At 54.4% G+C, this 12,844-nt stretch overlaps 4 protein-coding genes across 4 annotated transcripts; 2 read left to right on the forward strand and 2 right to left on the reverse strand.

Moving 5' to 3' along the window:
• Positions 1-63: 63 nt before the first annotated feature.
• On the reverse strand, positions 64-2,258 carry ACET3X_004137 (uncharacterized protein; the record flags this gene model as incomplete). Its single annotated transcript, XM_069450309.1, has 2 exons — positions 64-1,948; positions 1,996-2,258. 2 exons carry the CDS (start codon positions 2,256-2,258, stop codon positions 64-66), a joined length of 2,148 nt encoding a protein of 715 aa, XP_069308115.1.
• Positions 2,259-4,482: 2,224 nt separating this feature from the next.
• Positions 4,483-6,242, forward strand: ACET3X_004138 (uncharacterized protein; the record flags this gene model as incomplete). Its single annotated transcript, XM_069450310.1, has 2 exons — positions 4,483-5,182; positions 5,233-6,242. The coding sequence occupies 2 exons, from the start codon at positions 4,483-4,485 to the stop codon at positions 6,240-6,242; spliced, it is 1,710 nt and encodes a 569-aa protein (XP_069308116.1).
• A 1,058-nt stretch (positions 6,243-7,300) lies between these two features.
• ACET3X_004139 (uncharacterized protein) lies at positions 7,301-8,084 on the forward strand (the record flags this gene model as incomplete). The annotated part of the gene is made up of 3 exons (XM_069450311.1): positions 7,301-7,616; positions 7,724-7,840; positions 7,930-8,084. The coding sequence occupies 3 exons, from the start codon at positions 7,301-7,303 to the stop codon at positions 8,082-8,084; spliced, it is 588 nt and encodes a 195-aa protein (XP_069308117.1).
• A 336-nt stretch (positions 8,085-8,420) lies between these two features.
• Positions 8,421-11,379, reverse strand: ACET3X_004140 (uncharacterized protein). Its single transcript, XM_069450312.1, has 2 exons — positions 10,335-11,379; positions 8,421-10,285 (listed from the first exon to the last, which is right to left on the reverse strand). Exons 1-2 carry the CDS (start codon positions 11,161-11,163, stop codon positions 8,958-8,960), a joined length of 2,157 nt encoding a protein of 718 aa, XP_069308118.1. The 5' UTR covers positions 11,164-11,379; the 3' UTR covers positions 8,421-8,957.
• Positions 11,380-12,844: the final 1,465 nt, after the last annotated feature.

The following is a 12,844-nucleotide window of genomic DNA, read 5'->3' on the forward strand; positions in this document are numbered from 1 at the left end:
GGGTGAACCAACAAACCATCCCCAGTAATTTCATTTGATCGTTTGGGTATCCTAAACATTGAATCAAGATTTCCTCATGTCTTCCATCTCACTCATCTCGCGAACTACTCTTGCGCTATCCGCCTCCCTTACCCATTCTTCAATCCTTGCACCGACATCCCCGACGAGCTTCTCGTACGTCTCGTTGATGAAGAAAAGCGAAGTATGAGCTGTTACCTCGTCCATGTTCTCCATCAAGACTCGTATCCATGTAGGGTCCTTGTTTCCATCTGCGTCCTTTGGTGGTAGCATGCAGAACTTCTTGAGCTTTTTGGGTTTGGCAGGCGGATTTTCCTCTGATCCGGTCTTTTCCCGACGACTGTTTTGGCTGTCCATGGTGGAAAGGGTGTATGAAGAATCAGTGCGGTCGTCTGGCGATTCTTGGCTCATGATTCCGCTACGAGAGAATTCATAGTGACTATACGGTCCCTGATGACCGTGTTGGGCCGGCCCATCTCCAAGTTCCATAGCGCCAACATCCTCCTCCAAGTCGGTTGTTGCAGGTGTCGGTGCAGGTGCAGGTGCAGACCTAGCAGTGTCTTCTGCGGGTATCTTTCCATCGCGCAAGTCTGCATCTCTTTGTCTCTGCCGCGCTTCCTCCTCCCGCTGCTCTGCCTCGGCTTGTCTCTGTTCCCTTTCTTTCTGCCTTTGTCTGTCTTCTCTGGACATGTTGTTTGCCTCCTCTTCCTTTCTCCGGTCGTCACTCTCCCTCTCTTTCCTTGCTTTCTCCTGCTCTTCCTGCCTCTTTTTCTCCTCTTTTTCTCGTCCCTTCCTCTCTCTCGCTTTGTCTTTTTCCCATTTCTCCTCCATTTTGGTCCGTTCGTTTATGGTCTTGTTACGCATCTTGACAGCCTTTTGATACACTTTGAGTGCCTGATCGTGCTCTTTCTCTGCCGCTTTGCGCTGAGCCTTATCGGAGAATTGCATCAGATCCACGAATGGTGGCTCCTGTGGAATAGGTGGGATCTCTGGTAAGTTTGGTGCACCTGTGGTTTCGTGGGTTGGCCCCCCAAAGGCGTGAGGTCCGATTGGGCTGGTGGCTGTAAGTGGCTCATCAGGACTGACAGGTACAATACCGTCCTCTCGATGCTCGTGGACTTGGATGGATAACTTGGGGCTATCTTCGATAGGTTCAGGATGTACATGAGTCATCTCTGGTTCTGATGATGTGACTGACGCACTTCTAGGTGTCTCCTGGTACTCTAGTTGAGGTTGGAATGACCGTGATGGCTCACTTGAGGCGCTTCTGTTGCTATCCTGATGCTGTAATTGCTGGCTAGAAGGCCGACATGGAGATGGTGACTTTGGAGATTTCGGCTTCTTGGGTCTCCCAGTGCTTGCAGTATAGTAGTTGACGAAGCGTACACGAGGTACTGTACGAGCTCGAGGATAACCAGATCTCCTCTTACTTTCATCGTCTTCTTCTAGTGCGCGCACCTTGGCGTATCTTTCTTTTAATTCCTTGTAGTCGGCCATTGCGCTGCCAAACTCGAAATGAGACTTGACAAGGCCCTTCGTGGCTTCCTTCAAGCCATCTTTGTAGTGCTTGGTGAGCCAGTGTAGGCTATTTTCCCAGCCTTTTCTATTCGCCAAATGAACATCATTTGGGAAGGCCGGGTTGTAATTGGGATCTGTCGGCTTGGGGTTGAAAATCGTACTCATCCTGCTAGGCTTCTTGCCAATATCCGCATCCTGCACGATTGCATCTTGCGGCTTTGGCGGTGCATTAAAAAGGCTCCCTAGCCCGGCCTTGATGATTCCAGGATGCATGCCCAGAAACGGAACATCGAAATTCACGATGCCAATGATGCGATGTCGAAACACCAAGGCAATGTCGGCAGCGAGCAAACCACCCATGGAATGGCCGAGTAAGATGACGTCGGTCCATTGATCCTCGTGTGGTGCTAGCCTGACATGTGTCAGTTCTGAGCATGTTTACAATTGGGATGACCGAACCATCTCGAGAAATTGTCTCTCGCGATTTCGAGCGAGTCTCTCGACTTGTATCTGGGATAGATTTTTGTATGAACTACGTGAGATTCGGCAAGTGTGATGGTGACAAGATTATGGACGTGAGCTGGGAAGCTCCGGAAACTTGTTTCGTTACCCATGAAACCATGGATGAAGACGAGCATCAAGCGCCGTCGCCCTGTGTCGCCTTGGGTAGGATCAGGGACAAGCGACTGTGTTGAAGAAGAGCGGGGATCCTGCGAAGTCATGCCTATGACAGAGTATGGCGGCGGCGCGTCACTTGTTGAAGAGGCTCGCGGAGGAAGGGGCGGTGGGCGTTTTGACGCTGCCTGACTTGGAGGCGACGTCATTGTCGATCGTGACTGTACCTGGTACTGGATTGGCGGCCAGCATGAGAGCAGTCGCGGATGATGTACAATGGTGTGTGGCTTGAGAACTGGGAGAGTATTGGCACAGCTTGGTAGGACGTTCAGTCTGGAGGGGCGCAACAATGTGGGGTAAAGGTGACAAGTCATGGGATACGCAGGGCCGTATCGATACGGCGGACGTCGTATCCGCCCGCCACCCGGCGTATTCACGTTCACATTCACATATGCACAGCAGATAGACATGGCGATGTAATCTTGACAAGTCGGTCTCCCAGCTTTGGGCAGTTGATGCGCTGCATTGCAGCTAGAGCAGAAGCGTGCGCAACCCGACGCAGTGTTGGAACATGCGGCAATCGCAGTTGAGTGCGTGGAACCCGATGAAGGCAGACCCACAGTCTTTGTCGTGAGGTGTTTCAAAGAGAGGCCTGAAGACAAAGATGGGAGAAGTAGCGACGGAATTGTAGCTCTTCGCCGACGTTTGCCTTGGCATACGAACGGTTCCTGTGTGCGCGTTTCGAGGTTGCGCCCGTGTCAGTCATACTGGCCATGAAAATGTCCATCTTAAGCTGCATGACTCGAGCATATAGCGGTTGATGGCTGAGATTGAGACTGAGACTGAGGCAATAAGGCCCCTTTTTAAGGTTTGTTATTGTCCGTGACACGATATGCGGAAAAGTCATGCACTGCAGACGCGCACAATTTGCCAGTGACGGAAGAGAGGGGCATGGTGAGCGGCATGGCCGGATCACAACAGCAGACAGGCGTGGATGTCTTCATTTGCTGTTAGATGGGTGTTGATGCAGTGGTGATTGGCGAGGCGGATTGGTGGTGAGGTACAAAGGCCACCCTGGCAAACGATATAGCACTTGAAGGGCTTGGCAATACGCCAGAGAGGGCGACACGAGGCGTGTGTGGTGGTGAGGGCGCGCAGGCGTCCCAGTGTGGCTAGGCCGACTCGAGGGTGCTTGTGCGACAACGGCAGGTGCGACACTGCGACAACAACAGGGCGGGCGCCTAAGAATAACAGACTTTGCGGGCGTGGGCCATGGACCTGCATACCGGCGTTCCAGAATGCGGTACCTGGACGCCGCTCCATGATTGGCGCGGCGCCACTGCAGCTGCAGCGCGGGACGGCTGGCTAGCAGCCTAGCAAGCCCTTCTCTACCGTGGTACGCCAATTCTCCGACGTCGATACATGCTGGACCTAGAGTGGAAGAGCAGCGCAACGTTGCGGGCGGCGCAGACGTGGATGCACGCTGCATAGACGAACGCTCCGTCACCACTCGCCCTCTCCTCGACGTCGTGTGCGCGTGTAGGGAAGCGGGCGTGTCCATTGTATGTATCGTGCACCGGTGGGTCTTGCTATTCCTGGACATATCATCTCGGTTGCGGGCCAATCACTCCCATACGGTCTGTGCCAACGGCCTACCCACCCCAAACGGTTTCTCGTCTCCTCAGCCTGTTCTCGCTGTGCGCCGTACCCATAGCGTTCTGCTCCCTCTCTCCCACGACGATTCCGCTGCGACGTCGCCAATCCACGGACCCAGCGCCACCCTACTCCGGCCACAGGGACCCCTCAAGGAACGACTCCACGCCCACTACTCCCGCAGCCTTTGGAGCCGCCGCCGTCGCGCGACATCGACACCACGTCTGGTCCCACCCCGTTGCACCGCGCACTGCATACCCTCTGCCGCACACCAACGCTAGAAATTGCCTGCGCCGACGTCCCCATAACCAGCCCGTCCGCCCCCTCCCAACGCGCGACCATCGCGAAGCAAATGCTGGCCTACTGATCGCCTTCCGGTACCCGTCTCATTCACCCCCTCGTGACATGTGAGTTGCTGATCGTTGCCCGTCCAGCCCAGCCCTCAGTCAGTCACCTGGCGTCCATTCCTTACCACAACCCTCACTCGCTCACACGCAAACAACCAAAAAACCTCCATTGACTGGACCCCTGCATTGGCCCAAGCCCATACGTCCGCTCCTTTGCTCCTACTGTCCACTGTCCTTACAACACATGTTCCGTGAACCCGTCCAACTCGCCACCGATACTCTGGAAGCATCACCATCCCCCACGTAGCCCACCTCCCGTCTCGGCTTCTTTATGGACCCCGTCGCCACGCCCTCCAGCATATCCAGAGTCGATTCGCGCTTCCGTCACCAAGCGCAAATCGTCCCGCCCCGCCAACAACGCGTGCCAGAATCTGCAGAGAAAGAGGAGGTCCCAGCCAAGGAGCATCTTGTCCCCGGCCCGAGAGCCAGAGACAGCATGAGCAGAGGTCATCGCTTCTTTCACCGCCGCGCCGCGCTAGGAAACACCAAGACGGTCGCCGTCGCCGTCGAAGTAGTCGCCACTGTCGACACCAATGGAAGTCTGGTCGCTCAGGAGACATTGGCGCCTGTCACTCCTCAGGCCTCAAATGGACCCACCGCGCCCATCGTCGCAGCCGTCGCAGCAACTTCAGCCGGAGCAAATCCCTCGGTGGTTCCCCTAGCCCAGCAGCCGCTTCCCTCGGCCTCCTTACCTGCTGTGCCCGCAGTACCAGCAGTCCCTACAGTTGCCTCCGCTGTGCTACCATCTGTCCCAGCCGTCCCACCATTTCCGAGTGACCTTGCTGTTCCTACTGTCCCTGCGTATCCATACTCTACGGGCGCTCCCGTTGCCCAACTCCCAGTCAGCTCCGACTTCGCCAGCGCAACCCCTATCCTTACAGGTGGCCCCGAGAGCACTGCGACTCCATCTCCAGCCCCAGATACCGCGCCGCTTTCAGACATTAGTTTCATTCTGAACTCGACTGCGCCCAGTAAGTTAGATGGTGCTCTCACTATCATCATCCTGTCTGACATTCTACAGGCACCGCTTCCCTCTTACCATCTTCCTCTTTCGCTTCCCTCGACAGCATCTCTGCGTCAACATCGACTGAACTCGTTGCAACTATAGCGGCAGTTCCGACTCGCTCGACATCTGCATCTTTGTCAGCATCAGCATCAACATCGCAATTCTCATCCTCGTCTAGCAGAGTACCTTCTTCCCAGACATTAGCAGAATCGTCTGCTGCTCGCAGCACGGATATCGTCTCTGATGCAGCTTCAACAACAGCATACTATGGCGGCGCCGGTGGGGATGCGTCTGGAACGGCGTTTGCCCCCGCTGCCACCACCACAGCAGCTGTCTCTGATGCGGATGCTGATACCAGTCCTTCTCCACTCGAGACTCCGCAAGTAGTTGGAAGTGTAGTAGGCAGTCTTGCCGGCGCCGCGCTCATCCTGGCCATAATATTGCTGCTTCTGCGACGTCACAAGCGCAGACAGGGTGGTGCTCTACAACTTACTGGCGACGATCGCACCGACAACAACCAGTCAATGAGACAAGCACCTACTACAAGCAGCACTTTGGTTCCTATTGCCTTTCTGAACCGATTCTCAGCCATGTCGGGCAAGACGGCCGAAACCAACCTGAGTGGTGGCGAACGGAGCTTCCAGAGGGTGTCGGGTCGCAAACTCCCGTCCGCGTTCAGTGAAGGCATGACATCAGATCAGTTCTCTCAGGGCGGGACAATGTCTGGTTCCTCCTTCTACCAAGACGAACACGGTACCTATGGCGGCCCGGGTATCTCCAAAGAGTTTGGCAAAGAGATTGGCGACAACTCGACGACTCGAGAGTCGGGACAGATGAACATTCGGCCCAGCCCAGCCAGGACGCCAGTCATACGGCATCCTGACGATGGCAATCCCTTTGCGGACCGCCACTACCTCAGCCCGCCACAATCTCCGAACCCAGATGTCCCACCTCGGGGCACGCTTGGAAGAAGTCTGCCGTCCGCAGATGGATCCAGGTCATCTCGGTTTACGGAGAACGTTTGAATGATTCACTAGTCCTTTGTTGCCTTGTTACTCTCACTCAGCAATTTCCTTACCTCACGACACGCATGAACGTGCGTACTACTCATCCCGCATTGCATCTGCCATCTCGCATCTCTCGTCGGTCTTGTCTTGTATACCCCAGGACCCGCTCGACACGTTCCACAACTCACCCTATACTGTCCTTAATCCGGCTGCAAACTAGCAGCCCAGAACTAATGTCTTGTCGGTTTTCTCCACTGCTGTTACTTGTTGTTTTACCTTTGTCATACTAGTTCTATTCTTCACGATACTGCCGGATCAGAGCGGTGCCTAGTTTCATACCCCGGTCGGTGTGACTTGACGGAGAAGTCCTCAGGTCTCGACCATTTGTTTATATCGGCTCTATGGTCCGTGTATATATTCTAAGCTGCGCTTCCTCGAGGCCAGCCTTGTGCATATGGTCGCCATGTTTGTCATGTGTTTTGGGGCGCGTAAAGGAATTGGGGACTAGAGGTCTCGGTGGAGTTCAACATGGTCTCTGCTAATGCTCAAAAGTTCAATCTTACAAAACCACAAACTACAGTTGCGTGCGCCACGTTGAAACAGTGATGCGAGGCACTCTGCTTCTATTTTCAGCTTCCAGGTAGCATTTGATTCGACCGTCAAGTCAAGTCTGCCTGGTTCATTTCCAGTCAGCATGCATGATCGCTTGGTCCCAGACAATCCAAGTGTTCTGCATCACCTTGGAAGACTCATGATAGGGTAGCCCGATTCCTTGATGTCAGCCTTCTCGGGTGATCAGCCGCGCTCCGCCCCAGCCACGCTTGCCTAACCATGTGCACTGCCCCACGATCGTCAGATGCGCTTGCTAGTGTCGCGTAAGGCTACCTCTATCGAAACGATTAAAGAGTCATGCTGACACCAATGTCATACCTAGTTTCTACTATTACAACCTCAACCTTTGAATACCGCAAACACAACACTCTATCCTCTCATACCCAGCCTCATACCCGACTGCCCTCTCTCATTAGGCAAACACCAACATCAACAACAGTACCAAACAAACACCATCATTATCCATGGCCTCTCTCGCCCCCGCACCCCAGCCCATTGGCGTATTCTCCCAGTTCTTTGCCGCCGGCCCAGAAACACTCGTCCTCAAAGAGAAAGTCATCTCGCTCAGCGGCGACAGTTTCAGCATCAAGCTCGCAAATGGCACGCCGGTCCTCCAGGTCGAGGGAAAAGTCATGAGTCTGACTGGGCGTAAGAAAATGTTCGATATGCAAGGAAACCACCTGTGTAGTATTGTCAAGGAGCACTTTCATCTCCATTCTACATATGTGGTGGAGAGTGCAAAGGGCGATAAGATCATGGAGGTTAAGAGTAGTTTTAAACGTAAGTGGTCGCGTCTGATGTCGAAAGGGCAAGAAAGAGGAGGGGGGGGGGGGGGGGGGGGAAGGATACTGGTCATGGGGGATAGAGATGTAACTGACAGGTGCTAGTACTCGGATCCAAAGCAACAGCGACTTTCACCTCGTCAAATGGAAAACAAGAAGTCCTCACCATGCGCGGCAACTTCTTCGACACCCGAGCTGATATCCTAGATGAAGCACAAGGCGGTACGTGCCTCCTTTCTCACTCACCCTTTCGCCGTCATTTTAACAGCAAAACTTGTTCGTAGCAGAACTGGGTGCTAACGTGCGAACAGGTCTGGTAGTCGCCCGCATCGACCGCAAGATTCTTAGCGGCAAGGACATATTCTTCGGCCAGCAAACCTACGGTGTGCAAATTGCACCGGGAGTAGACATGGCTCTCATCGCTGCACTGTGCATCTGTCTTGACGAGAAGAACAACGAGGGTTAGAAGAACTCGCAAAGAAGGAAGAAGGTGCCGCTTGTCATGTCCTTGACGAACAAGGCGAGTAAAGGGAGGAGTAAGACGTGGATGGATACCGTGACCAAGGGAAGGAGTGGGGGTTGGTTCGAAAGGGCAGAGAATGTGGGGATGAAGAGAGGCACTTGGTGAGGAGTGTGTTGTGTTGTTTGATTCATATACCCCTTGCGCTGAACATGTTATAACACTCTCTTGTCTGATTTTCATTCTTCTCTGACTGGCGCTGATGCGCAGCTAATCGTGTTTTGGATGTCGCAGGATTCGAGACACATCACCAACAGGGAACCAAAAGTGAAGTATGTGATGCTCATATTAAAGAGCGTCGTTTCGACGCTCGTTCATCTCCATCCCGACGTCTATGCACAACATCTATATAACACCACCCAAAAAACAACAACATGATGACAAATGGAAGATCTAATTGCTCGAAGTACAAGGGAAACGTGGCAAGAGGCACGACCCACAATATATATGCTAGTAATGCAGTTTAACATGAAACAGAACAAGACTGAAGAAGATAAAACAACAGTGGGAATGAATAAAAAGCTACGCATGGGAGATGACGCGGACGCTTGCTGATGAATGCTATGCTTTACTCCAGAAACCAGCACACCTGTTCTTCGACAACAAAACTTTTTGACCTCAAACGTATTATCGCAGGATTATGTCGGCTTCCGTCGCTTCTCTTAAACCTTCCGTGGAGGGGTATATATGCCACCTTGCTAGGTATATATGGCTGAGGATGGGAGGAGCTGCTTCAAGGATACAGCGAAAAAGTCATCAAGACCATCTAGCTCAGGGCGGGCTAGACCGTACCATTGTCGGTCCAGCTGTGATATGCAATTACTTCGACCCAGCGAGCAATTCGGATCCCGGTACGTTGTGGCCAAAGTCCAGGATCAAGGTCCTACCGTCCTGACTCGTGGCGACGACACGCCTATAGTCGCTCTTGGCCGAGAGAATCCAGCTCGTGGTCCAATTCTTATACACGGCGTATGTTTGCCCAGTCTCGTAGTCGGACACTTGTATGCTCTGATCGTACGAACCGGAAACGATGCGACCGTTGAAAGCGTCGAGGAAAAGAGATCGTACGAGGCCGTCATGCTTGACGCGGCTGTGGACTAGCTCGCCAGTGGAGGCATCGAACTTGTAAACGACGTGGTCGTTACCACCAGCGAGAACGTACTTTGCATCATCGGAGAATTCGACAGCTGCGAGACCACGGTCTTCGGACGGGAAATCCTTGATCGAAACACCAGTCTCGAGGTTCCACAGCTTCGCTACACCGTCGCCGCTAGCAGAAACAAGGAAGTTGCCACGTAGCTGAACAGCGTTGACAGGCCCTCGATGGCCCTTTAGAGTGCGAACGCAGTTGCCTGTCTTGCGGTCCCATACCTTGATCATGGCGTCTTTCGAGCAGGAGATGATGTACTTGTCATCGAGGCAAACGTCTAGGACACCAGCCTCGTGGCCACGAAGCCGGTACATGGGAATGTATTCCTCGCCAGTAATGTCCCAAACGATGCAGGTATAGTCTGAAGATCCCGTCACCATGATTTCGCTATCGTACTGTAAGCACAGAATGGAGGCATCGTGATAATCGGCGGGGACCGTGTAGATCTCGTTGCCAGCCTTGGTGCCATTGAGCGAGGCATGGCTGATGACACGTTCGGGTCGCTCGTCCATGGGTGGTGGTGTGTTGGCGGTTGGACGGTGGTTGGGGCCGCCGTATACTCTGATACACTTGTACGTCTTCAGATCCCACACACGAATGGTTCGGTCACGCGAGCCGGTAATGGCCTTGTTCTCGTCGAATTGGCAGCAGTAGACGCTATCTGTGTGGCCGTTGAGGTAAATGGCAGCAGGTGTACCAGCCTTCCACCGGCTGTCGATTGTGCTTCTCGCCCTGAACATCTGCTTCCAGTCTTGTGCAGGCGCTGGGTTTCCACCTGCCATCTTGCCGGTACCCAAGCCGCCCATCTGTATTGGCGCAGGGGAGACGTGTACTTCGGGTTCGTGTTTGCGCAGGAAAACATTTCGCCATACGTGCGGCGACGACGCGTGTTCGTTCCAGCTGCGAGAGACGCGCTCGGCACGCACGAGGGACGCGGCGTCGAGATTTGAAAGCACAGTGGTAGCAAGCTCGGCAGGCAGACGCTGGAAAGGATCGACTGTAACACAATTAGCGCGGCTCCATTAAGGGCTGACAAGCCAACTTACTCATCTTCTTCTCGGTCACACTATCGGCGCGGACAATGGGAGAAGCACACGTCATGTCCACACCGCTCTCGTTATCCTTGATGTCGTCATCACGCATCGACGTGGTGATGAGGCCATTGAGGAATCGATGGGTGTGTTCTTGCTCGCGTCGTATTTGGTTCTGGCGATCCTGGTTGGCGGCGGCGGCTGCTTGTCGGGCAGCGGCGCCGGGCACAGATTGGCTGGGGTAGGAGATGGGTGGAGAGGAGAAGAGGGCCTTGGTAGCGTCTGTCGATGACCCTGAAGCTGTGGGGCGACGGCGCATGCTACTCAGTCGCTTGAAGGGAGCAAAGGCCTTTGAGCTTGTGCTTTGTGGTTGGAGCTGGAAAGTGGGAATGCCAGAGTCCTGGTGCTGCAGGAGCATTCGTTGTTGCTGTGGAGGTTGTGGTAGTTCCGTCGTGGACTTGTGGCTGGCGCTTGCAGAGGGTAGAGATTCGAATAGAGAGTGTATGGACCCCCGACGACGCTGTGCGGGTGTTGCTGAGGACACGGACGACATGCGCCGGCGTGTCTTTTGGCGGGTGAAACTGCCGGCGACTGCACCAAACGCGCGCGAGAAGGAGCTGGCCTGTGAATGCTGCGACAGGCCGTCGGCGGCCATGGAGGCTTCGTTGACGGCGTCCAACATGTTGGTGTCTTTGACGTCCTGGTGGTAGTGGGTAGGGAATGTCTGCGAGATGGTCCGCTTCATCGTGTGCGGCGGCGGCAGGGCGGTGGCGTACGTGTTGTCGTCGTCAACGTCGGAAGAGGTCTTTGGTCGGTGCGACAGGACAGACTGCCTGCGATACATGCTCCCCGGGATGCTGACGGCTAAGCCCTGCGTGTTACGGTGAAGGGCAAGCAAATTTCTAAAGGTCACGGGATAGGCAGGGCACGGGGGTCGACTAAGAGAGCGTGTGCGTGAGAGTGAAGCAAAAGGGAGGGTAAAGGGTGGACGGCAGCGGAAAGCAAGGATACGGAAAGGTCGAAAAAGGCGAGGTTTATAGCATGGGGATTAGCACGTAGGAGAAAGGGAAAACAGAGCTTGTTAACCAGGCCAGACGGACGACGTGCCACCCACTAGGCCAGGAGACGACTCAGCCGATCTCACGCCGGTTCGAGTGCCTCCCGAACGTGGTCTGTTCACCCAAGCAGCTCCAGACGGGGGGACCCACCCCTTGCAAATTACGACTTATCTTATCATGCCAGCACTACACACGCCGTCGACTCTTTGCTACGTGCAAGAGTACCGCTCAACCACTTGCTGTTGCATCCGGCTTCTCCGCTGCCCTGCCACTCTACTGCCTCGTGCGTCTCTTGTGCTACACCGCTCCCACGGTACGCCGTAGGTTGCGGAGCGGTACACCATCTTGAATCGCGCTGAGCACACAACCCAGACCACGCGAAACAGGCCAGCCCATTGCCCAAACAGCATGCCATCCACCGCTCCACCCGCGCCAGCAATCCCCAGCGTCTATCGCTTCGTCTTTTGCTGGCTCGAGCCCCTCTCCATCCTCACAGGCGCCATCTATGCACACTTCTTCCAGTCCACCTACCTGCGCTTGACGCATGCAGCCAGCTCACCGGCCGCCTCGCTTCCCATCTCAACATCCATAGTCATGTCGCAGTTAGCGAATCTGTACCTAGGACTTGCTTTTTTGGAAGCCTCGGTCCTGCGCGCCACGACAGACGTCAAAGTCTGGAAGACCTTCATGGTCGGCTTGCTTCTCGCCGACCTGGGCCATTTGCTCACGGTGCTGCCCCTCGGAACCCACATCTACTGGGCGTTTTGGCAGTGGAACGCCATTGATCTGGGTAACGTGCCGTTCGTCTACTTCCTAGCCGTGACGCGCATCTGCATGCTTCTTGGCGTTGGCTTCCAGAAGGAAGGTGTGCGATCAAGATCGAAGATGACATGAAGGTGCATTGACAAATCACGCCTACCCTGATACAAATCAAACATTACTACGTTTGCATATTCTTTCTTGTCCTCGAGTGACTCAATTCCTTTGCCCTACTTTGGTGGCAACGCTTCCAGTCATCATCTCGAACATCGCAATCTCTAATCTCCACAACGTACTCTACGCCCATCACAAACAACAACCCAATTCCTGCCCGACATGGGGTCGCCATTCCCAATTCATCCCTAGCTAGGCAGTCCAACCGAGCAAATCGCAGTCTTCTTTACCCCAGACCCACAACAAAGACCCTGTTCATCACGTTGCGCGTACCCCCTTCACCCGTCATCTCACCGACCGACGGGGCTCTCACCGCCCCCAAATCTCTTTGAAACCTTCGCCACTCGGAATCATTCCGAGCCCTAAGCTGGTCGCAACCTTGCAACCAGCAGCCATTATCCACTGCAAATAGCAGCTTACCCGCAGCAGCAGCACCACCACCAACACGCATCACCTACGCCCTCTTTCACCACCATGAAAAAAGAAACCCCATTTTCCTGCCTTGCAGTCTTTGTCCAAACGTGCCCAGTCCAA

The sequence above is a fragment of the Alternaria dauci genome, chromosome 3 (assembly GCF_042100115.1).
Source record: "Alternaria dauci strain A2016 chromosome 3, whole genome shotgun sequence".
Lineage (NCBI taxonomy): Eukaryota > Fungi > Ascomycota > Dothideomycetes > Pleosporales > Pleosporaceae > Alternaria > Alternaria dauci.